Source organism: Mytilus galloprovincialis, chromosome 2, assembly GCF_965363235.1.
Source record: "Mytilus galloprovincialis chromosome 2, xbMytGall1.hap1.1, whole genome shotgun sequence".
In the NCBI taxonomy this organism is placed as follows: domain Eukaryota; kingdom Metazoa; phylum Mollusca; class Bivalvia; order Mytilida; family Mytilidae; genus Mytilus; species Mytilus galloprovincialis.
Window position 1 is genome coordinate 58,483,957 of NC_134839.1, and position 24,911 is coordinate 58,508,867.

General features: G+C 33.3%; 1 protein-coding gene across 3 annotated transcripts in view; it reads left to right on the forward strand.

Annotated features, from left to right (window-relative positions):
• The first annotated feature begins 1,309 nt into the window (after window positions 1–1,309).
• LOC143063965 (uncharacterized) overlaps window positions 1,310–24,911 on the forward strand; it is a 46,341-nt gene continuing 22,739 nt past the window's right edge. Inside the window, exons 1-6 of one of the 3 annotated variants that reach the window (XM_076236437.1) lie at window positions 4,464–4,618; window positions 5,985–6,096; window positions 7,174–7,240; window positions 9,240–9,314; window positions 20,341–20,502; window positions 24,141–24,575. In XM_076236437.1, coding sequence (XP_076092552.1) covers window positions 4,515–4,618; window positions 5,985–6,096; window positions 7,174–7,240; window positions 9,240–9,314; window positions 20,341–20,502; window positions 24,141–24,172 — 552 coding nt within the window. In that variant the 5' untranslated portion in view covers window positions 4,464–4,514 and the 3' untranslated portion in view covers window positions 24,173–24,575. Of the gene's footprint in view, window positions 1,573–4,463; window positions 4,619–5,984; window positions 6,097–7,173; window positions 7,241–9,239; window positions 9,315–20,340; window positions 20,503–24,140; window positions 24,576–24,911 lie in introns of those variants that run through there. The other 2 variants (XM_076236438.1, XM_076236436.1) reach the window with 2 other exon arrangements.

Sequence of the window (24,911 nt, forward strand, 5' to 3'; positions counted from 1 at the left end):
ACCATTTTTTTGCCAATATAATCACATAATCATTAAATATTTGCTTATCTTTAGTAATCAAATAATCATAAACTAAAAATACAGTCCTAGGTAATCAAATAATCATGAAATATTTGGCTTAATAATCAAATAATCATTAAAAAAACGGCGAAGTAATCACATAATCAAAAACCCCATGAGGGCCCTCCTCTTTGAGCTTCTTTGTTACGTATTTCTTTGTTTCTATAGTGATTAAGATTACAACACATGACTTCTGTTCCCCTAATTTAGATATTTTTAACCTGTTGTATCTGTTTGTTTTGTTCATACATCGTTGTCAATATTATGGAATTGTTTGCGACTGTCATACAAGTGAAAGGTTTAGATAGCTGTAAAACCAGATAAAATCCATAATTTTCCAGATAAGAAAATGTCTCTACCAAGTCAGGAATATGACAGTTGTTATTCGTTCGTTTGATGTGTTTGAGCTTTTGATTTCGCCATTTGATTGGAAACTTTCGGTTTTGAATTTTCCTCGGAGTCAGTATTTTTGTGAACTTACTTTTTAGTTATGAATAGTGCTCATTGAAACACAAATCAATACTGGAATCGTCAAATATCAGCCGCGAGCCACAATGTCTAAACCTGTTTGGTAAATGAGCTCTTGTCCTATACATAACTTTACTTTTCCTCATACATTGTGACGTGGCTGAAAAGTTCTTGCACACTTCTGAATACAGAACATGGGAAGTAAAAAGCGACGGAACAAGATGATAAAGGCGTATGATTATATTTATATTATAATAATTTCTTAAGTTATGTCCCTTTATTTCGAAAATGAGAAGGAGAATGAAAGATAAGGTTACAAGTATTAACCTTTAAAAAAGGGCTAGTCGTCTCTTAGCTGATGAAACTGGAAAGTGCTCTCGCTTTGTAGATTAATTCATTTACTAGAATAGCCATGTGCATCAATCAACAAATTTTACCACACACGTGAGGTCACACGTTATGAAGTAGTATATATTATCGTTTAACGTTGTTGTTTACGAAACTCCAGAAGATTCGGCTATTTATAGATAAAAGTTACCTGTGTACCAATTTCATGAATATGCATGATTACCAAGCAAAATCTAATTGCTAAAATAAAGAGGACAAATCCGATACTCAACGGGATTGAAGGACATTTACTAGGTTTGAATTGTCCTAACCAATCAATAAACTTTGATTATTCACGTCTCGTTATATCTTCCAATCAGGTAGTAAGAAGCATTCACGCACTGACTGTCCATCGTTCAATTCTTAATATCGTAGGAGAAGACGACGTTAACAAGAGCGCTATTATTCGTAATGCATTTTCCATAGGGTACCACTAGTGTTCCGTTTTTTTTTTCTCGAAGACTAAACAAACTAGGGAAAAACAGGTAGCAGTTCATGTTATATATATGGAAGTGTTTAACGACCCTGACTGGCTATACAGCCCTCGCACGGTCGGCTCGGTGCAGGAAGGCGTTTGTTGAGCTTTAACATATTTTATGCCGTGGGTCAGGAACAAGTAGTAGAGGACGCCATATGTAGGCCGCCATCTAGGTTTTGGTGAGTCGATTTTCTTTTGTTGACTATTTTTGTTGTTTATTTCTTCACTAACGGCTGCTTTCAGGGCCAGTTTGGTCAGTTTGGCAGCCCGCTAACCTCGATGATGGAGTACTGGTAGATGAGTCGTGGACGTAGTTCTAAAGATGACAGGAAGCGTTATCAGGACCAAAGCCGTGAGGCAGTGAAATGAAGGTCATTCACCCAACACCTAGGATACAACCCTCGGACGTTAATCGGCATAACACTCCCCATGATACAATGGTTTTGGAGTTCATGTTAACGAGGGAGACGGCCCAACCATTACGTTTACTGTACGGCGTTGGATTGGTTACTGTCATCTAAAGTAGTAAGTCGTTGATCATCTGATGAGTTCATGTTACTAGAAATGCCAGTGTTGCATTACAACCAAAAAAAAATATATATGGGTCATGCGGCTCAAATTGACTTAAAATGAATATGATTTTCGGCAATTTTTTAAACCTAATTAAATAAGCTTTCGATTAAATGTAATTCCAATTCTGTATCAACCAATCAGAAGCCGTATAGCATTCTATTCTGAGTACCATCTTAAAATGTAAACAAATAATTGCGCTCTTGTAACCATAAGAGTCTAGATTTCAAAGATATACTGGAATTATCGTATAATAAAGAAACAACATTTTTATTGCTGCTATTCGTCATAATTATGTTCGCGGCAGTTAAGTTGTTAATAGCTTTGTTCATGATGACTCAATAACGCTTTTTTTTTTTTTTTTTTTTTTTTGTTAAAATTTCAAATTTAAATTACTTGATGCAAAATTTCCTCTTAAAAGAGTTACCAAAGAATTGCTTTTATATGATTTATTCTTCAGGGAATGGCTTTTATATTATTTATTCTTCGGAGAATGGCTTTTATATTATTTATTCTTCAGATAATGGCTTTTATATTATTTATTCTTCAGGGAATGGAGGTGAACATATTTTATCTATCTGTTGAAGATTTGGATCGAGCGAATCGGAAGAATTATAAATCTTCTGTATTTATTGAAAACACACTTTTATAAAAAATATAAAGAAAGTAACAATACCAGAAACTTATGGATTCCGAAACTTCTAACACATACAACAAAGGCGAACTTGAAAGCAAAACCCGTATTATCACCAACACCGTATGAGACGTCACAGTAACCTATGATATGCTAAATTGTGAATTTTTAAAGATCTTAGTCGATACACATGTACTAAAATCACAAAATTGACACAATAAATTGAACCTTCTCTATATATAAATGGGTTGTCCCTTCGCAGTAGCGTTATATGTCATACTCTTGTCGATATTCGGACTCGTGTGTCAAATCATGTGGAAGAGCAACCGACTACCCGATATATATAAGCAGTGTTGCCTTAGAGGGTAGAGAAGGTTTTTTTTTTCTCATATAACAATCGTGTACTTTTGGACGATAGAATTGAATAAAGTAAAAATCACAAAAATACTGAACCCCAAGGAAAATACAAAATTGAAAGTCCCTTATCAAATATAAAAATCAAAAGCTCAAACACATCAATCGAAAGGACACATGGTATAGCATGGTGACATGAAGCTATATCACAAATTTCAGGAAGGTCTGATTTTATTATGCCTTATAAAAATGCGACGAAAATTTTATGGGACAAAAGGATAGACGGATGTACGGACAAACAGGGGCAAAACAGAACATCCCTTCCTTAGAGCGGGAATATAACAAAGATAGTTACACGATCATGTGACAGAGATTTGATTAAGATTCATAGACATGGAAACGGAATAAAGTGTAGAATAAAAGTCGTTTAATGGTAACCTGATTTTTGTCTTTCTTTATTTGCGATATTTACCCTCCTTTTGTGTGAATGTGTGTGTTAAAGGGCGGGGGTGGGGTGGATAGAATGCTTTTTTGTTTTGAGAAACAGATAATTTGGAATGATTTTTTCGGAATTAAAGTGATAAAGAAATGTTGCGTTTACTAGGAAAAGAGCAATGTTACGTTACTCTATTTAGTGGCTATAATTGAATTTAACGGCATTAAAGCGACTCCCGAAGAAGCGATATAACTCATTTAAGTAAGGACTTGCCGTACATTTTATATACTTATAAAACACAATTCTTATTATGGACGACAGAAAATTTGTATTTGCCGTTTCTCCGCAAACTAAACGGCATTTAGGAGTAAGAGCAAAGACTAGTTGGGCCAGAGTTCAAACAATAAAAGATTTAATAACACTGTTCACGGAGTTAAACGACAAATGAATTACAGGCTCGCTAATTAGGATCAATTAGTACACATCGAACGTAGTTTTAATTAGGATCTGCTTATATACTTTTTTCACATTTGAGATATGCATATCCCGTGTAATTTTGCTACCCATAGAGCCTTCAAAGGTAAACTCATTCGAACTCTTTTCTGAAGAAAAGTGTAAATGAAAAGTAGAAGATTTGATTATAGATGTGTCGAGGGTAGTGAAACTAAAAAGAATTTGAGTTGATTTGTTTACGCTTATAAAATTAAGGAGATGTGGTATGTATGATTGCTATTAAGACAACTTTCCATGCACCAAAGTTAAAACGAAGTGGATGTAAGCAATTTTTGGCAAACGTACGGCGTTCAAGTTTTTTTTTCTATGAAAGAACTATATATGCAACTCTAAATGTTACTGGTCGTACTTTCTTCTACAATTTAACTCTTATATGAAGCTCACGCTGCTTTCTTCTGCCATTTACTTTTGATATCGCTTCTGTTGAAATAAAATATTTTCTGATAGAGGCTTTAGCTAGGTTAGTGACTTTTTTTCTCAAAACTATTATCATATAGAAGATAGGTAGAAAGTATGTTGTGTGTATTTTTGATAAGAATTTAAATTTTGTTATCTATGTGTGTCATCGCGATTGAAAGGAGGACAGCCCAGTGTTTTGATCCCAATGCTGTGATATGGTTATGAAGTACAAAGCGTGTTGTGATATATTAGTTGCACTAGGGCTAATAGTATCTTTGATTGTTTTAATTATGTGTACATGTATGATTGCGAAGATACGGTAAGCTTGAATTTATTATATTACAAGAGAATTGAGACACATTTATAGAATGAACATAAATAATGCCGTTAGTTTTCTCGTTTGAAGTGTTTAACATTGTCATTTTGGGGCCTTTCATAACTGACTATGCGGTATGGGCTTTGCTCATTGTTGAAGGCCGTACGGTGATGTATAGTTGTTAATTTCTGTGTCATTTTGGTCTCTTGTGGAGAGTTGTCTCATTGGCAATTATACCACATCTTCTATTTTTATATTTATGAAGCGTAAATGTATAATTAACAAATTATTTTAATTTAGGGACCAATCATATATTTTTGGTTCCTCCATTCAACCTGACATACAGGACAACCTGTCGTTTTATGTAATATTGGCCATTAATATTGTTAAATGATTGGTCATGCTAATATGCGTACATCTTTTATATCTGATATAACGGAACATGTTTATTTAAGATTTAAATCTTTGAACCAATACCTTGTTGACCATCAATAATCTGTTGTCTAAACTATTTATCTCTGTTTATGTTATATCACACCATATCAATTTGCAGTGAAAAATAAAGGTAAATAAAGAGGTAAAAAATATTTTTATTCCTTCTTTTTTTCCTTTTTTTTTTTTTAAATCTGTCAGATCACTTTGTATACCATTTAAAAAACACAGTATTTACATCATTATAGGTTCATTAGTGAAAGTTAACATTTTGACTATTTTATATACATGTATGTTTTACCTATATAAATAGTTTCTGATTTCTAATTGCAAATATTTGCTGTCAATCTTTGCCATCAACATTAGTATTATCAAGATTACATTCAAATTGAATAATTGTTCAATAAGAATTGAGTATATATATAGCTGAAATCCTTTATCCACTGTGACTTTTTAGAGCGATTCCAAAGGCCTAAAGGGCAGGTTAGTGGTTCTCTTCACTTGGCGCACGTCGTCCGTTAACTTTCACAAAAATCTTCTCATCTGAAACTTCTAATCAAAATTAACCCAAACTTGGTCACACATTTCAATGGGGTATCTATTTTGAAAAATGTGTCCGACGATCCCGCCTGTCAACCAAGATTACCGGCATGACTAAACATAGAAAATAGGGGTAAAATATAAGTTTTGTCTTTTTTCTTAAAAAGCGCCACAACAGAAAATATGACAAGGGCAGACATGTTTGAAATGTTGAGATCTGTCTGCTGTCTACGTCACTTCTAATAGGTATAGTCCATTAATGTCAAATTATATAGATTTTTTACACCTTTGTCGATTATTTAAAAAAAAACAACTATAAAAGATACAGACACATTTTTATTACGAAAAATTATTATGAAGACAATTACGACTCTAACAATCATGTTCTTTATTTCAGAAATAAAAATGAGGAATACACAATAGAGTATATAGTTAAAGTTTCCATTGGACTTGGCACTGGATGCCTATTTTTTGGATTATCTGTCATCTATTTCTATATGCAATATCAGGTAAGAACATAAACAGACCAATGCTCATCACAAACTCAATGTAAAATGTGGTTTGTTTGTTTGTTTTTATTTATTTATTTTTGTCATTTATAATGTCTAAATTTACACTTTCCCGAAACACTAATTATTGACTGATGTTTTCTTTGTGAATACTATGCGTCTAAAATACACCAACAAAAGTTTTCGTCTCGATGGAGTGGGTGACGGATCACTTAGACAGGAAAAATGTAGGATATAAAAAAGATGTAGTATGATTGCCAATGAGACAACTATCCACAAAAGACCAATATGAAACAGACATTAACAACTATAGGTCACCGTACGGCCTTCAACAATGAGCAAAGTCCATACCGCATAGTCAGCTTTAAAAGGCCCCGATAAGACGATGTAAAACAATTCAAACGAGAAAACTAACGGCCTTATTTATGTAAAAAAAAATGAACGAAAAACAAATATGTAACACATAAACAAACGACAGCCACTGAATTACAGGCTCCTGACTTGGGACTGGCACATACAAAAATAATATGGCGGGGTTAAACATGTTAGCGGGATCCCAACCCTCCCCCTCCTAACCTGGGACAGTGTTATAACAGTACAACATAAGAACGAACTATAAAAATCAGTTGAAAAAGGCTAACTCATCAGATGGACAAAAATACAAGTGGATGTCTGTTTAATTTCAAGGATGTCTGTTTAATTTCTCATTGCATTGTGCACATTGTACGGACAAATGATATTCACATGGCGATTGCAAGATTAATCACGTTGAGAACCTCGATGCTTGTTTTTCTATAATGGAACGAATGAAATAGGTCAGGTCAAAATTAAAGGACCCTGTTTTGTCTAAATTTATATAAAGAAACACCCGGTTTTATAAAAAAAATAATTCTGCGTTCAGCTATTAAACCTTGCAACTTCTTTGAATATATCTTACTTTCCGTACGTTTATAATCGAGAATTCCCTAATGACGATCATTTGTATTAAAAAAATATTTAAATTTCAAGTTTCTTTTAAGTTTTTCTTTAGCATTTTAGAGGTTGTAGTACACTCGTTAATATATCAATTTATTCCAGGATTTCCACAGAAAACAGAGAGATGATTGGGATAGCAGTAAATATAAACCTGTTGTCATACTTGGTGGTAAATATTTATTAATGGCTCATACTGAACACTTAATGACCGTAGAACAATATTATAAAAAACTAGAGGCTCTAAAGAGCCTGTGTCGCTCACCTTGGTCAACAAAGGACACAGATGGATTCATGACAAAATTGTGTTTTGGTGATAGTGATGTGTTTTTAGATCTTACTTTACTTAACATTCTTGCTGCTTACAATCATCTGTATCTATAATGAACTTGGCCCCAGTAGTTTCAGTGGAAAATGTTAGTGAAAATCTACAAATGTTATGAAAATTGTAAAAAATTGACTATGAAGGGCAATAACTCCTTAGGGGGTCAATTGACCATTTTGGTCAAGTTGACTTATCTTTAGGTCTTACTTTGCTGTACATTATTGCTGTTTACAGTTTATCTCTATCGATTATAGTATTGAAGGTAATAACCAAAAACAGCAAAATTTCCTTAAAATAACCAATTCAGGGGCAAACCTAAAAATTGGTTATCCGATTCATCTGAAAATTCCAGGGCAAACAAATCTTTACCTGATAAACAAATTCACTTCCGGTCGGATTTGCTCTAAATGCTTTGGTTTTTGAGTTACAAGCCAAAAACTGCATTTTACCCCTATGTTCTATTTTTAGCCTTGGCGACCATCTTGGTTGGTTGGCCGAGTTACCGGACACATTTTTTAAACTAGATACCCCAATGATGATTATGGCTTAGTTTGGTTTAATTCGGCCTAGTAGTTTCAGAGGAGAAGATTTTTCTAAAAGATTACTAAGATTTACGAAAAATGGTTAATAATTGACTATAAAGGGCAATAACTTCTAAGGGGGTCAACTGACCATTTTGGTCATGTTGACTTATTTGTAAATCTTACTTTGCTGAACATTATTTCTGTTTACAGTTTATCTCTTTCTATAATAATATTCAAGAAAATAACCAAAAACAGCAAAATTTCCTTCAAATTACCAATTCAGGGGCAGCAATCTAACAACGGGTTGTCCGATTCATCTGAAAATTTCAGGGCAGATAGATCTTTACCTGATAAACAATGTTACCCCATGTCAGATTTGCTCTAAATGCTTTGGTTTTTGAGTTATAAGCCAAAAACTGCATTTTACCCCTATGTTCTATTTTTAGCCATGGCGGCCATCTTGGTTGGTTGGCGCGTCACCGGATATATTTTTTAAACTAGATACCCCAATGGGGATTGCAGCCAAGTTTGGTTAAATTTGGCCCAGTAGTTTTGAAGGAGAAGATTTTTGTAAAAGTTAACGACGACGGACGCCAAGTGATGAGAAAGCTCACTTGGCCCTTTGGGCCAGGTGAGCTAAAAATAAGATGGTCACCGATCTAAATGTCAAAAGCTGAAAGAACCAAACGGATGGATGACAACTAACATATTCCCGACTTGGTACAGGCATGTTCTTATGTAGAAAATTGTAGATTAAAACTGGTTAACCTAGCTAAACCTCTCACTTGTATGCCAGTCGCGTGCGTACAATTCCATTAGAATCATATTCAAAACAGTGTGGCTGTGGCCATTGATTGACGACCTTAATTATCCCATTGACTGGGACAGATTAGGTGAACGTTTGTCTGTAACGACCACTGCTCACTACTTATTATAGAATTTAAACTGTGGGGTAACCAAAGGTTCTTAAGGGACGACATCAAACAAGAACGACAGAAGAACGAGATAGAAATAGAAAGATAAAGATAATCATCTGATAACAGATTTCAGTTTTTTAAATAGTGACGGATACAATATCACAAACCGCATTTAGCTGGATGAAATTAGGTACTGAACATTCATAAAATAGTGAATGGAAATATGGAATGTGTCAAAGAGACAACAATCCCACCAAAAAGTAAAAGAAAACCCAGCCGAAGGCCATCAATGGGTCTTCAACACAGCCAGATAATTTCGCACCCGGAGGCGGGCTTCAGATGGCCCTTAACCTTTTTTTTACACCATAAACATTGTTAAGATCATTTTTTTTTTCATTTGTTAAGGTTCGGACTGTGCAATATGTTTAAAGGAGAAGGACAGTAGAAGTGAGCCTGTAGTAACTTTATTTTGTAATCACGGTATGTATCTAGTGTATTGCATTTTTAGATGAACTTGAAATGTAGATGAATGTATCTCCTTTTTTTCATAAATTCTTGGCGCTGATTATATTGTAAATAACCAAAGTACATTGGAACTACAGAAAAATTGGACGGATTTTAAGTAGTTGATTTAAAAAAAAAAATGCAATATGAAGTTTTATAGAAAAGTATATACTAGTACTGCTAAGTCAGCAGTTCGGCTTCATCCTTTTTAACTTGCAGAAAAAAATAATACTAAGATTATAATCTCTAACCATATTTTTTTTAAATGTGTTTTAACGAGTTTAAAAACACAATAACGGTATTTTCCTGTAAATTAAAGGTTACAAAATTGTTATTTGATAATTCAAGGATGTGAAGGTAATTGGGTGCGACTTCATCTTTATCGGAGTCTACATTTTAAGTGAAACTGCGCATAATGGATAACTAAAAAATGTAAAACAGCAATGATGAACTACTACAAAATAAAGTGCATAAGATCCTATCTATCGAAAGAAGCAACTGAAACTTTGGTCTTATCTTTGGTTATATCACATTTAGATTATTGCAATGTTATACTTTTTGGAATTTCACAAACTGATTTATATAAATTGCAACGTATACAGACTATGTGTGCCAAACTTGTGTTAAACCGTTCTAAGTATGATAGTGCCAAGCAGGCATTGTTTGACTTACACTAGCTTCCGATCAAAGCCAGAATTACATTCAAAATCTTAACATATATGTACAACTGTCATGTAGGTAATGCAGGTCGTCATATTTCAGTGATATTGTTGGCTTTTTTCAAAACTAACTCTACCCTTTTTTATTGGGAAAATATGCGTCATTTTCATCAAATTGGGAAATTTAAAATAAACCATGAATTTGACTGAAACTTTAATTTACAGACCCATTTTCAAGATTCAAACCCTGCTTTAAAATAAGTCTCCATTTTGTGAGTGATGACACATAAATAGACCCTCAAATGTGCACATATAGTCATTTTAGGAAAGAAAATTGTTTAAATGAGTGTTTTTCATTTTGTATTCATGCACAATTACTACTGAGACGGCACTGTTTGGGAATAATTTTAAGCCATTTTTTTTCAAATTGGGATTTTTCTCCAGGGGAAAAAGCCTTTATTCTCCCATAATTTAAGGCAAACAATATCACTGTATTTGATCAATTTGTTAAATCCTCAAGTGTCGAAACGTTCATTAAGGTCGTCAGAGTCATCTATTGGTTGTTATGTAGTCCCATATAACAAAAAGAAAACTTTTTCAGATAGAAGCTTTAGTACTATTGGGCCAAAATTGTGGAATGAACTAGGTACAAATGTAAGAAACTCTGAATCTTTGGATACTTTTAAATGTCGGTTGAAAACATTGTATTTCGAAAATTATTTTGAACTTTTCCGACTTTTTTCTTGTGTATCACAGTGTATATTTTCAATTTTTGGTATAGTACATACATATTGTATTTTTGTATAGTATTTTTGTATTTTATATGTCATTTATGTACAACGCCATTGAATACATATTGTACATGTAGAAATAGGCGTTTAATTAAGTTTTCATGTTACATGTTTCATATCTATAACAATAAAATTGCGAGGTCCAATTTGTCAGCCGCCATGGGGTAAAAACGACAAATATACCCCTAAATAATTGAAGTCTTTAATAATGTCGACATTTGAGTTATTGTATTAAAATATTGAATTCTTTTGTAATCTTCCCTTTGTAAACACTACTATCTTTGTTTTTTTTCAAAATCCACCTTGAGACCACATATGTTACAATACATATTAAATTTATCTAAGGAGGTCTGGAGATCAGTCGCCGTTTCGGAAAGTATGATCGTGTCATCAGAATAAAGTATAGCAAATAAATGCAGATAAATATCTAACTATGTTTTAATGTCTTTGCTTATTGTTTGTAGACCAATAACATGTTCTTGGCATATAGAAAATCTTCTTAGTAATTAAAAAAAAAGTGAAAATAAAAGGGGGATAGAATATCTCCCTGTCGAACACTATTTTCGCATGGGAAAAAAATCTGACTTTTTACCATTAAATATAAACATGATTTGATATTTTGATACACATTAAAGATAATGTTGTACATGTTGCCACTTATATTACTTAAAAGCATTTTGTACTACAGCGCATCCCGTCGAACAGTGTCAAACGCCTTCTCAATATCAACAAATGCACACAAGAGCTTCTTTTTCTTATTTCTTAGAATTTCAAAAAATGAATGCAAAACAAACATGTAATCAGTTGTCGAATAACCTTCAAGAAAACCAAATTGATTTTTCCTTAATCAACAATGTTTCTTCCGAAAATTGTATAAGTCTTGCATTTAAGATTGAAGTAAATAGTTTTCCAAAACGGCTAACAATTGTAATCGGACGATAATTTTTAGTGTTTTATTTATCACCTTTATTTTAATAATAGGGTTTAATGGTCCCAATTACCCATGATTCAGGAATTGTCCCTGATTCAAACATAAGATTGAACAATTTGAAAAAAGATTCCATATACTGACCAAGACTGGGAAGATTTTATGTATTCGTTGATTATTTTATTATCTGAACAACCTTTGTTTTTTTTTCAGTTTTTTAACGCTCTTTAAAATTTCGTTTTCAGTTATTGGCACATTAAGGCTTTCATTGATGTTCTTATCGAAATCGCAGTGAGCTTGAGAAGAGTCTCTTGTATCGTTTATATTGTCTTTAGCTGTATTTAGTTCTTTAATGAAAATGTTAGCAAATTTTCAAAATCTATTTTTTGATGGACTGTGCCATTACGGTTATTCAAAATTTTCCAGTATTCTTTCGTATTACTATTTTTCAGTGAGTTCATTCTATTTCTGATTTCTTTTGTGCTTTATTCATAACTTTTTTATATTGGTTTTCGCTTGCTTTTTCGAGGTTGCAGTAAAGTGTAGATGTCTACAGATTTTTCTGCGTTTAAATCTCCGAAATTGTTGTCTTGCCTTTGAGCAATTTTGCGTGCCTCGTTGGGTTTTTGTTATACTAGCTTTAGATACGTGTTTTTAGTACCAAAAGTCTTTTTAGCTGAATCTAATAGGCTATTTCCTATTTTATGTACAATTGAGTCGTACTAAATTGGGCCAAGTACTTAGTGTCTCCAATTTCTTTCATTAAGATAGCGATCATTTCAGTATCAATATTTTCTTGGTAAAACACTAATTTTGAAGGGTCCCATTTCTTAATTTTCTGATCTTTGCTTTATCAATGCCATCAATTGTTTTCTTATCTAAAATTAAACAAAGCGATCTTTTCAGTATCAATATTTTCTTGGTAACGCACTAATTTTGAAGGGTCCCATTTCTTAATTTTCTGATCTTTGCTTTATCAATGCCATCAATTGTTTTCTTATCTAAAATTAAACAATTAATTGATAGAAGTAAAGGGGAGTGAACGTCGGAATATAAACTGGAAAAAAATCTAAAATTTCAAAGTTTTTTTTTTTTGTAAAAAAGCTACATTCCTTATGAAATAATCGACTATGCTAGCATTTCGACATGGTTATTTACCTCCCCTCTTTTGTTGTTCTGCCATTCTTGACAAAAAGATTATTACCTTTACAAAAAACTAATAACTGATTTGCAAAACAGTTTTTGCATTTGTCTTTATTATTCCTTTTCCGGGGTAAATTTTTCGCGTCTAATTTTCACGTCATGTTTACAGTCACACCCTCATCATCAGTATATATTTCATTTTCATATACATAAATAAAATCTCAGTCTTCTGCTGTTCACGCATTAAAGTCAACGATAATAAATACTTTTTCAAATTTGCTTGAGACATCTAAATATTCATTTTCAATTTCATCGAGAGCACTTGACGAATAGTATGATGTGTATTCGGGTGGTATATAGATAATACCTTGTATAACATTTTTGATATTTTACACCACAAAAAAAAAATTTACAATCATTTTTTTATATAACCTCAATATTTTCCTGAAACTTTTCTTTAAAACAGAGCTATACCGCGGGGTTTTTATTCTACTTACATTGTTCCTATTTTCAGTGGCGAATCGAGAAATTTTCATAAGTGGGTGCTCACTGACTGCCTAAGAGGGGGCCCGCTCTGGTCATGCTTCAGTGATTCCCTATATAATCATCAAAATTTTCCCCAGAACCCCCTCCCTCTCTAAATCCGCCTCTGATTTTTCAAAATAAAATACCCTTTAAGCCGAATGTCATCCAAATCATCAGTTTTTGTTTCTACTAAGCAAGCGATGTCATTTTTGTAAATAAGTTCATTTAATTCGGGTAGTTGATTTTTGATTTAGACCACGACAGTTAATACACAGTATATTTAAAATGATCTGCTCATTTTCTATATGAACTTCCTCTTTATAGGATTCTCTCGATATATGCTACATCATTGACAAAGTAATTTCCTCGTTTTCATCTCCGACGGAGTCATTTCTCGAGCGTTTAAATCGACTCGGTGGTATTTGCGGGGATCCGTTAATTGCTAGAGGAAAGTTTTTGCTAACGACATACCTATAATTTTTTGTTTGTTTGTTGGAGGCTGTTGTGTTATTGTATGGATTTCCATTTATATAAAGCTTGTCTCGGACAAGCTTCACTTTTTGCCCTCTACTCTTGCCTTCTTCATAACTGGGTAGAGTTCTTTTCTTTTATTTTCAATTCTGGTGGGAATTGTTCACAAATACAAAATGTTTTGCCTTTTAATTTATACGTTTGGCTAAGGAAGTGTTCCAGGTCTCTTCGGTAAATAAAGCGTGTCACTATAGGGCGGACTCCTTTTAGGCCAGGTATAAGCTGTAAATATTTCCAAATGATACGCGGTAGTTTGTTCCTAATTCCGCTTCTAAAAAGTTTTGAATTTTCGCATCACATATTTCATTTTTTTGGAAATCTAATCCAGAAAAGATTAAATTATTTCTCATGCTTCTGCATTTTTAATCCGAGATCGTGTCTTGCATTTGTTTGATTGTTTCCTTCTGTTCTGAATTGCCTTTGCTTTTTATGGCCAGGAGTCTTTCTTCAATGTTCTCGATTGAGTCCGTATTTCTATGACAATGGTTTACGCAGTATTTACTATTTTTCCTATACTTTCGACACTCTTCTACTACTTTATTGTTGATTTAGATGTCATTTAACAGCTGTTCATGTTCTGATACTCTTGCTATTACCGATAAATAAAGGCAACAGTAGTATACCGTTGTTCAAAACTCGTAAATTTATGGACACAAAACAAAATCGGGGTAACAAACCAAAACTGAGGGAAACGCATTAAACACAAGAGGAGAACAACGACACAACATTAAAATGTAACACACAAAGAAACGGATCCGAACTAAGTATTAGACAAAATCCGATGAGAATAACAAATATAACATCAAAACCAAATACATGAATTTGGGATAGAAAAGTACCGTGACACGTCTTATTTTTGTGTTCATGTCTTCTACTTTCTTAACATCTGTCTCGATTATTTTGATTTATTCCTTAAGATGAAGTAGAGTATTCAATATTGCAATCATCACCGTTTTTATATCGATCTGATCATCAGCTTTTCCTACTAGCGTTGACTTAATCTTTTGTAGATCGAATATTTCGGTATATCTTCCATTTTTTTTTTGGACGCTTGCTATCTGTTTTCCTTTGTTTTTGGTATCTATTACGTTGCGTTATGGCAACACTCAGTGGCAAATCATGTAGCAAAGTCGATAAATTATATTGAATTTGTTAGAAAAAGCAATTTCTATGCATTTCTTTGCAAAATATTTCTTACCGATACGTGATATGTTCATACAGTTGCATCCATGCAAGTTTTCTTTATACAAAAAAATGTTTTAGCACCAAAGTATTGCGTTTTCTGAAGAGCGGAATTTTGTGCTGCTACCTCGCCACGTACTGGAAGTCTCTTTTTTCAATGGATATTTGGTAAAAACTGTGTATGGTCAGATAAAAATGAACTATAATTAGTTTTTATATTTTTGGAACAATAATGACATACTGAAATTTTGAATTGTTGTTTGAATATTTAATTCAAAGTGTTTACTTGCTGCCGTTCTTTAGGTTCGAGTTATCTATTAATTCAATATAGGCCACACAACGCAATGCCGTGAATTCTGCGTGATGTATTTTTTTTTTTTATCGTTTAAGGGCATACGATACAGTATTGAACCTGTATTTACAAGTTGATGAAAATTTGCAAATAGGCTATTTTTTACCTTATTAAATCAAATATGTAATAAAAAATATACCTTCATGTGCTACATTTTGAGTAAAATGAGTTCGAAATTTTGTATATTTGCTCAAAATTCAGATTTGTGTCCGTATTTTCTTTTTCGAAAGAAAGACATAACTTTTTTGTTTTAAAAGATAAACACAAAATGGTTTTTGTTAAATAATCGGTAATTTCTGTATTTTATAAGTATCATTAAAAATTATGCAATTTTTATTCTGAAATAACTCTATATTTATCAAATGTTCATGAATAGAGAAAAAACGTCATTTTTTGCTGCATGTTTATCAAAATTAAAAAAAAATCGCTATTTACAGTTTTATAAAATTTGGGTCACATAATCTCCTTGCAAAATGAAACAAATTGCTGTTTTAAAAAATAGGGGTCCATGCACTCGTTTTCAAATTAAATCAGTTTGAATGATAAAAATCAGTCGAAAAATGCATCTTTTCCCGATATGTCAAAGTTTGACGTCGCGAAAATAACATTTTACGTTAGCAACGTCATTACATTCCCTGTAACTGTATCGTATGCCCTTAACGCTTGTATTTACTATTCATCGTGCTATTATTTTCCTTAAGTCGTATGTCTCTTGAAGTGACTCGGTATTTATGCATCCAGCTGTTGCATTTGTTACTTTGTGCGTGTCTGTAACAAATATATACTGAGTTGTGATTTGGACGGAAGAGGATTTTAAAGTGTTATTTCCATTTTCCTCTTGTATTCATATTTGACTATATTTGTACTTTATAGAGAAAGTGTGTACTATACATGGTATGTACTATCTATTACTCACATTTTTTATTGGCCTTTTTATTTTTTTATCAACTAAAAATCCTTCTTATTGGCTTTATTTAAGGAATGACTGTAATATTTTTTTCTGTCTATGAAGAAATAACATAAAAAATTTGGTGCACACTGAATAACGCGCGTAGCGGGTTATTTAACAGTGTGCACCACATTTTTTATGTTATTTCGAATAGACAGAAAAAATATTACAGTCATTTCTTATAATTTAATTCTAAATTCCATTTTAAACCGTAGAAAACCATGAAAAAACGTTGATGACGTCACGGTCATATGACTAAATAATGTCTATGGGCTCATAACAAAATGACATCAGCCAATCAGAAGACTCGTTACATCCAAAATTAAATTATTGTTAAATGTTCCTATCAACTTTGCGTATGTTTGAATTGTTTAGTCAGTTGTATTTTCTATATCAATATTTGAATTTGGGTATTTTCCTTTTTTTTTGGCCATGGCGTTGTCCGTTTATTTTTGACTTATGAGTTTGAATGTCCAATTGATATCGTTCATTTCTCTTTCACACAGTTTTTGGCGGCTGAAGTCCAAATTTTACCATTATTTAACATTATTAACCTGTTAGATATAGGAAGATGTGGTGTGAGTAGCAATGAGACAACTCTCCATCCAAAATAACAATTTATTAATGTAAACCATTACAGTTCAAGGTACGGCCTTCAACACGGAGCCTTGTTTGTTTGTTTTTATTTATTTATTTTTTGTCATTTATAATGGCTAAATTTACACTTTCCCGTTTGGGTTACTCTACATTTTGTCTTTTAAGAGAACAATAAAGAAGTGGAAACACAAAAGGGTGACTGAGGAATAGAAATGTGGTCACTAAAGGTCTTCTTCTGGTCGGCAATAAAAAACTTGCCGAGTTGGCCGTCCGTTTGGCTGTGCATGATGTACAAGTACGCTATCACATACCGGTCAGAATGGGGACGTTAAACGCACCATGTAGAGAGAGTGCCACGCTCCCTTTCCATTAACAACCCTTGTTTCAATTCTATGAGGGGTCTGTAGGTGGTTTGTTGTCAGCCAAAATTTTGTACCTTTCCAATTTACCAGTCTAAATCCCCCACGAACTTTATCCCGAACGACCTCTATAACAGGACCTTCTTATTTTATGAATTTGGTAATATATTCTCGTCTCGAACATTCATGAAATATATGCCACTAGATGTTAAGCAACCAACAATGAATCAATCGTACAACTTGGAAGTTTAGCTATCCCTAACACCAGGTGTAACCCACTATTCTATTCGGAAAATGTTTGTGCAAAGTCGATTTTGTATGGAGTTTCCCTTTTCAGCTCTTGAGGCCAAATGAGCTTTATTCATCACTTGGCGTCCGTCAACTTTTACAAAAATCTTCTCTTCTGAAACTACAGGGCCAAATGTAACAAAACTTCCCCACAGTCATCATTGGAGTATCTAGTTTAAACAAGAATGTGTCCATAGTACATGGATGCCCCAATCGCACCATCACTTTCTATGTTCAGCGGACCGTGATATCGTGGTCAAAACTCTACTTGTGCATAAAATTTAGAAAGAACATATCATACGAAACATGTGTACTAAGTTTCAAAATGATAGACCTTCAACTTCATCAAAAACTACCTTGACCAAAAACTTTAACCTGAAGTTGGACAGACGGACGGACGAACGAATGGACGTACAGACCAGTAAACATAAAGCCCATGTGGGGAATAAAAATGTGACCGATGACCCGAAGTACCAACCAAGATGGCCGCCATGGCTAAACATAGAACATAGGGGGAAATGTAGATTTTGGCTTATATCTCTAAAACCAAAGCATTTAGAGCAAATTTGACATAGATAAAATTGTTTAACAGGTCAAGATTGAGTATTATTGTAGATAGAGATAAACTATATACAGCAATAATGTTAAACAAAGTAAGATCTACAATTAAGTCAACATGACCAGAATGGTCAATTGACCCCATAAGAAGTTTTGCCCTTGATAGTCAGTTTTTAACAATTTTTCGTAAATTTTTGTAATCTTTTACAAAAATCTTCTCCTCTGAAACTACCTAGACAAATTTAAACAAACTTGGCCACAATCATCATTAGAGTATCTTGTTTAAAAAATGTGTCCGATGAACCAAACCGCCAACCAAGATGGCCGACATGGTTAAAAATAGTATAATTGGGTAAATCCAGTGTTTGGCTTATGTAGACGAAACGCGCGTCTGGCGTAGTAAACTATAATCCTGGTACCTTTGATAACTAATTATATCTCTTAAACCAAAGCATTTCAAGCAATCTGACAAAAGTAAAATTAATCCTTAGGTCAGGATCTATCTGCTCTGAAATTGTCAGACGAATCAGGCAACCTTTTGGTTATTATCTTCAATATTATTATAGATAAAGATAAACTATAAACAGCAATAATGTACAGCAAAGTAAGATCTACAAATAGGTCAACATGACCAAAGTTGTCTAATGACCCTTTAAGGAGTTATTGCCTTTTACAGTCAATTTTAAACAATTTTCGTTAATTTACAAAATATTTCCTCTGAAACTGCTGGGCAAAGTTCACCATAGATAGAGATTATTATAAACAGCAAGAATGTTCAGTAGAGTAAGATCTACAAACACATCACACCATCACCAAAACACAATTTTGTCATGAATTCTATTCTTGTCTATAATGTGTCCTTAGTTTAATATGCACATAGACCTAGGAGCGACACAGGCTTTTAAGAGCCTCTAGTTGCAATTTGCCTTGGAGTGCGATATATTTGTTTTACCCCATATACAAGTTATTGTCATTCATTGCAACTGTAAAAAAAAAAACTCATCATAGGTACTGGGCTTTAAATTTTTACTCCAGACGCGATTTTCGTCTACAAAGAAATAATCAGATATCACTAAATTCCGAACGTTTTTCCAAATTACAGCTAAGGTTATCAATCCCTGGGGTAGAAGATCGACCCATTGGTTGGAAATAGACTCATCATAGATACTACTGCCTTGGCTGAAATTTTCTGATGAACGGTTTTAGCAGTTATTGCTTTTGAAAGACGTTTTTTTTTTTTTTATCTTTTGAAGAAGCTACCGGTATATAGATAAAGATTTGGTGTGAGTGCCAATGAGACAACTCTCCATCCAAATAACAATTTATAAAAGTAAACAATTATAGGTCAATGTAAGGCCTTCAACACGGACCCTTGGCTCACACTGAACAACAAGCTATAAAGGGCCCCAAAATTACTAGTGATAAACCATTCAAACGGGAAAACCAACGGTCTAATCTATATAAAAAAACGAGAAACACGTATAAATTACATAAACAAACGACAACTACTGTACATCAGATTCCTGACTTATGACAGGTGCAAACATTTGCAGCGGGATTAAACGTTTTAATGGTACCAAACCTTCTCCCTTTTTCTGAAATAATAGCATAACATCACAACACAGAAAAACACAACATAGAAAAACACATGATAAAATATCAATTGGCAGGCTAATCAACCAAAAAACGTAAATTAACACACTATGAACGAAAAAATTTGATCTGCGATATCTGTATTCAAATTCACAGTTAATAAAATGTTAGGGACAAACATTCAAGGCTAAAAAGCAAACAAACAAGTCCAAACCATCTTTGAAGGCTCAATTAGTACACAGCTATCTAAAAATGAATTTTATTGCACAATAACTTAGATATTTGAATAATCCACAGGGGCCAACATGCGAAACCACAATCCCTAAATGTGTAGGTAACTGTGTTGCTACCTATTAAATTGTTTGAAGAGAGAATTGTGCACACTCTGCACGTTTAATTTCCGTATGTATTCTGTAGCAAGGCAATATTTATGTCAGATTCCAAAAGCAATTTCCGTCCTTCATCCGATCGACTATTATGCATGAAATATTTCCAACTTCGCGTTCATTGAAAGACTTAATATACTTTTCTATGATTTTCTTTCCAGAATTCCATAAAAAATGTGCTCGTGGATGGATTTTATTCAGTGAAAAGGAAAGATGCTGTCTTTGTCGTTCGTCCATAAGTTCATTTACGACATGTGAACTAACGGACGCTATGAAACAAGAAAAGAGTTTCATTCAGTCGAACACATCTGTCAGCAAAACAGGTCAGTGTGTAATATGATTAGCTACAGAACAATTAATCCATTTTCGGATTGTGTACGGAGCAATTTTCCAATTTAGACGCCATCAGAATACAAGAGTTTGGATGTACAAGTACGCAGCCCCGTCCGGTCAGAATGTGAACGTTATATCCGATTCATCGTGTAGGGAGAGTATCCCGTTATCTCAACGCCAAGAACCATTGCAACAACTCTTTGAGGGGTTCTTATGTCGTCTGTAGCAAGGCAAACATTTAGTCCATATCCAATGTTTACATCTTCTTCATCATTTAACCTCCATTTACCACTAACAGCCTAAACTTCCTGAGACCTTTCCGATCGGTCTCTATTACATGACCTTTTCATTGTATGCATTTGTTGTCGTCCTGAACATTAATGAAATATTTGCCAATCGACGTGAAGCAACCATACACAAAAAAGTAAAATCGCTAAAGTATTGAACTCGGAAGAAAATACAAAAAAGGAAAGTCCCTAATCAAATGGCAAAATCAAAAGCTCAAACACATCAAACAAATGCAGGGGTTAAGAAATTTTGTTGTAGCTCACTAGCCCATGGCTAATTGGTAGCAGGATTTTACTAGCCCTGTTGGAAAAACTACTAGCCCAGCAAAACTGACCTGCTAGCCCTAGTATGACTTACAAATTCAGAGTTTGCTGCAATAACAATGAATTCTATAAAGTTAACAATTGTTTTCCATTGTACAGTAGATTTTTGCAAATCGGATACCCAAAACTTATGTTAGCAAAAACTATCCGATTACTGACATTAGAAGATATATTCAATTAATTGATAATTGAATATTTACTAAATATTCTGTAATAATGAGTTGACCAAATCCCAAGATGATACAATTCTTGACCACTGCTATACATGGGTATATAAAGGATTGGACGGTTTTTATCAGATACATCATCACGTTTGTGTAAAAGAATTATCAGCTGGTTAATTATGTAATGCTCATATTTGTTTTCAGTTTTAAAATTCTAATTATTTAAATTAATTAAATGACCTCAAATATCACTATCAATCATTGTCAATAGTTTCCGTCTTTTATAATTGTTTTATTAATGAAGTACAGTAATGTCTATATTTACATTTATCACAGGTAAGCTAATTGTGGGCTTTAAATAAATAGATTACAACCTAAGCACAGTCTCTAAACTAATATTGTATTTGTTCTAAATTTTATTTCTTTAAAACTCGAATTCATTTGAATATCAATGAAGATTATCATGATTGATGAATATTATTGCATAAAGTTTAAGTTTTCTGAAGACTCAATGTTTAGATCATGGTCTGGAGTCTTTTTCACAGTATGTAAACAAAAACAAAATGACGTTCATAACATGTGCACGTGTTTCAAAAGTTATATCTAACAAAATTCAGGTTTCTGCTGTCAAAAAGGATTCACATTTATATTGCAATAAATCATTCAGAAGGAGGTACAATCAGGTTGCATAAGCAATGTACACTACCCCTGTACTGATACATCGATATTGAAAGTACGGGATCCATCCAGAGTTATTTGTTCTATTTAAAAACTTGTACAAAATCAGTTCAAATTCTGGGAATCCCCGATGACGTAGTCAAATCTGATTGGCTAAGATAGAAAAGTGATGAGGGGAGTATCCCCTTTCTATTTTAGAAACGCCAAGAATTTTTTGTCACTAGTCCGTCGGGCATATTGGGTTACAAGTTTTGGTTGCCCGAGGCCTAAATACTGTAGTCCCGGGCGTCGGGCTAGTGGATTTTTTAACCCCTGAAATGGATATCAACTGTCATATTCCTAACTTGGTACAAGCATTTTCTTAGAAAATGGCGAATTAATGGTTATCAAAGGTACCAGGATTATAATTTATTACGCCAGACGCGCGTTTCATCTACATCACACTCATCAGTGATGCTCAGATCAAAATAGTTGTAAAGCCAAACAAGTACAAAGTTGAAGAGCATTGGGGAAACAAAATTCCAAAAAAGTTGTGCCAAATACGGGTAAGGTAACCTATGCCTGGAATAAGAAAATCCTTAGTTTTTTTTTAACAATTCAAAGTTTTGTAAACAGGAAATTTATAAAAATGATCACATAATTGATATTCATGTCAACACCGGTTTTAAAGCCAGCCAAACATCAAACTTGTATGACAGTTGCATCAAATTCCATTATATTGACAACGATGTCTGCACAGAACAAACAAAAGAGGGGCGACCGATACCACAGGAACAGTCAAACTCATAAATCGAAAAAAATAAACTGACAACGCCGTGGTTAAAAATGAAAAAGACAAACAGACAAATAATAGTTCACAAGAAACAACATAGAAAACTGAAGAATGAGCAACACGAACCCCCACCAAAAACTGGGGATGATCTCAGGTGCTCCGGAATGGGTAAGCAGATCCTGCTTGTGGGATAAAAATATCAAAATAGGGGTAAAACAAAAAAAATATGTAACAAAGAAGCACAAATAAACCAAATTTATTTGCAAAGAATACAAGGTTCACATATGGCATTCGTTTTTGATGTGTTTTGTCATTTAATTTTGCCATGTAATTATAGACTTTCCGATTAGATTTTCCTCTGAGTTCAGTATTTTTGTGATTTTACTTTTTTTTTTCCTAAAATATAAACTTTACCATTAAACACCAAAAAGGTTTGGCCCGATTTAAAAAACATTAAAAATTCAGGGCTAATTTTAACCCTTCGTGAACCTTCTCCTTTACCATTGTACAATAACATAATGACGGGATGTATAGGAACAGAGCCACGTCATAAATGTATCAAAGAAACATAAAAATCGCATAGACAAAGCACATTAGCAAAAATGAAAGACAAGAATACGAAAATGTTTTACAATAGCACAATAACCGGATTTATACTGCACTCGTTCTATTTGAGCAGTCAAAATGCGTTGACCGTATATTTCTATGTCATATACAGTCACTGACATGATATCACTTTTCCTCATGAATGTTTATACAATGTATATAATTAATTATTCATACGACCTATTCAACCTGTTCTTGTTTTCAATTTATACAACGACTCAAACTAATTTCTTTTGCAATTTTTATATCAAAAAACAAAATTCACTTGTTAATATTTTTGGTCTGCAAACTATAAATCATTATGTTTTATGCTTATTGTTGATATTTAAGTTCATTTTTAATCAAATTCGTCCACCATCGATTGCGAATTTCAACAGGTAATGTACATTTCATCGTGTTGTATATTTCTCCGCCTGCATGATATGAGGCCTTTTTTTTTTATAAAAGGGGGAAGTTTCCCAATATTAAATCAAATGATAACATTTACACATTAACAACAATTGAAAATGTTTTTTTTAGACTGCAGTATAAAGACAATAATAGTTATTGTTGATATGTCAAGTCAGTGCACTATTAATGTCTATGTATAAGTACAGAGCCACGTCATATGTATAAAAGAAACGCCAAGAGACATACATAGACAAGGCAAATTGGTAAAAGTGGGAAGTAAAGCTAAATATGAAACCAGGTTTAACCCACAACTTTCACCCAAAAATGCCTTAACCAAGTCAGAAATATGACAGTTGTTTCCCATTGGCACAGCATAATGAAAGTATTTGTTATTTCCTTACTTATAGTTTCAGATCAGTTATATGCTGAAAAAGTATAGTTGACACTGTCCAGTTGGGGTTCGAATAGATATATTAAGAGAATCATTGATGGCTACGAAATTGACAAAAATCGTGATGTGTGAAAAGGGCTACAAGAGTGCCATGTTTTGCTGTCAAAACCAGAAAATGAATAAAGTTTTGAAGATTGTTAACGGTAGAGACTGCATTCCGTTAAGAAAGGAAATGGAAACTAAGGATTTTGATATGGTTATACATGTATCGTGAAGAGTTTATATATTTATTTATACATGTAGTGTCGACTTCTGACAGTAAAACTTAAATGTGCTAATTGTGCATAACAGTATCGATAAATACTAATGATATAGATATAACTGACCATGACAATTATTTTAGTAACTTTGTTGTTTGTGTCAGCTATACTTGTTTTCTGTTATGAAATACAATTTTACATACTCGTGAGTTCCAAAACTGACTTTGACTGACCACCCAGGGTTGCATTGTCAGGTTGACACTAAAAACGAATGAGTCATCATCACTTTTGGGCGAATTATTCGTAAATGCTGAGATTAGTTCGCAGACAAAAGTATAGTCCATGTCATCTCTTGATAAATATATTGCGTCTGAAGCAATCATCTTGATTTACTGCGCTGTCAGAATTTTTGACTAGCCACGTTTTGTGCCTACTTTCCGATATATATATATATAGCGAACGGTAGAAGTGAAAATCGTCCATACGAAATTTGAAAAACTTCATTCCGGTCGATCTATATTACAGGA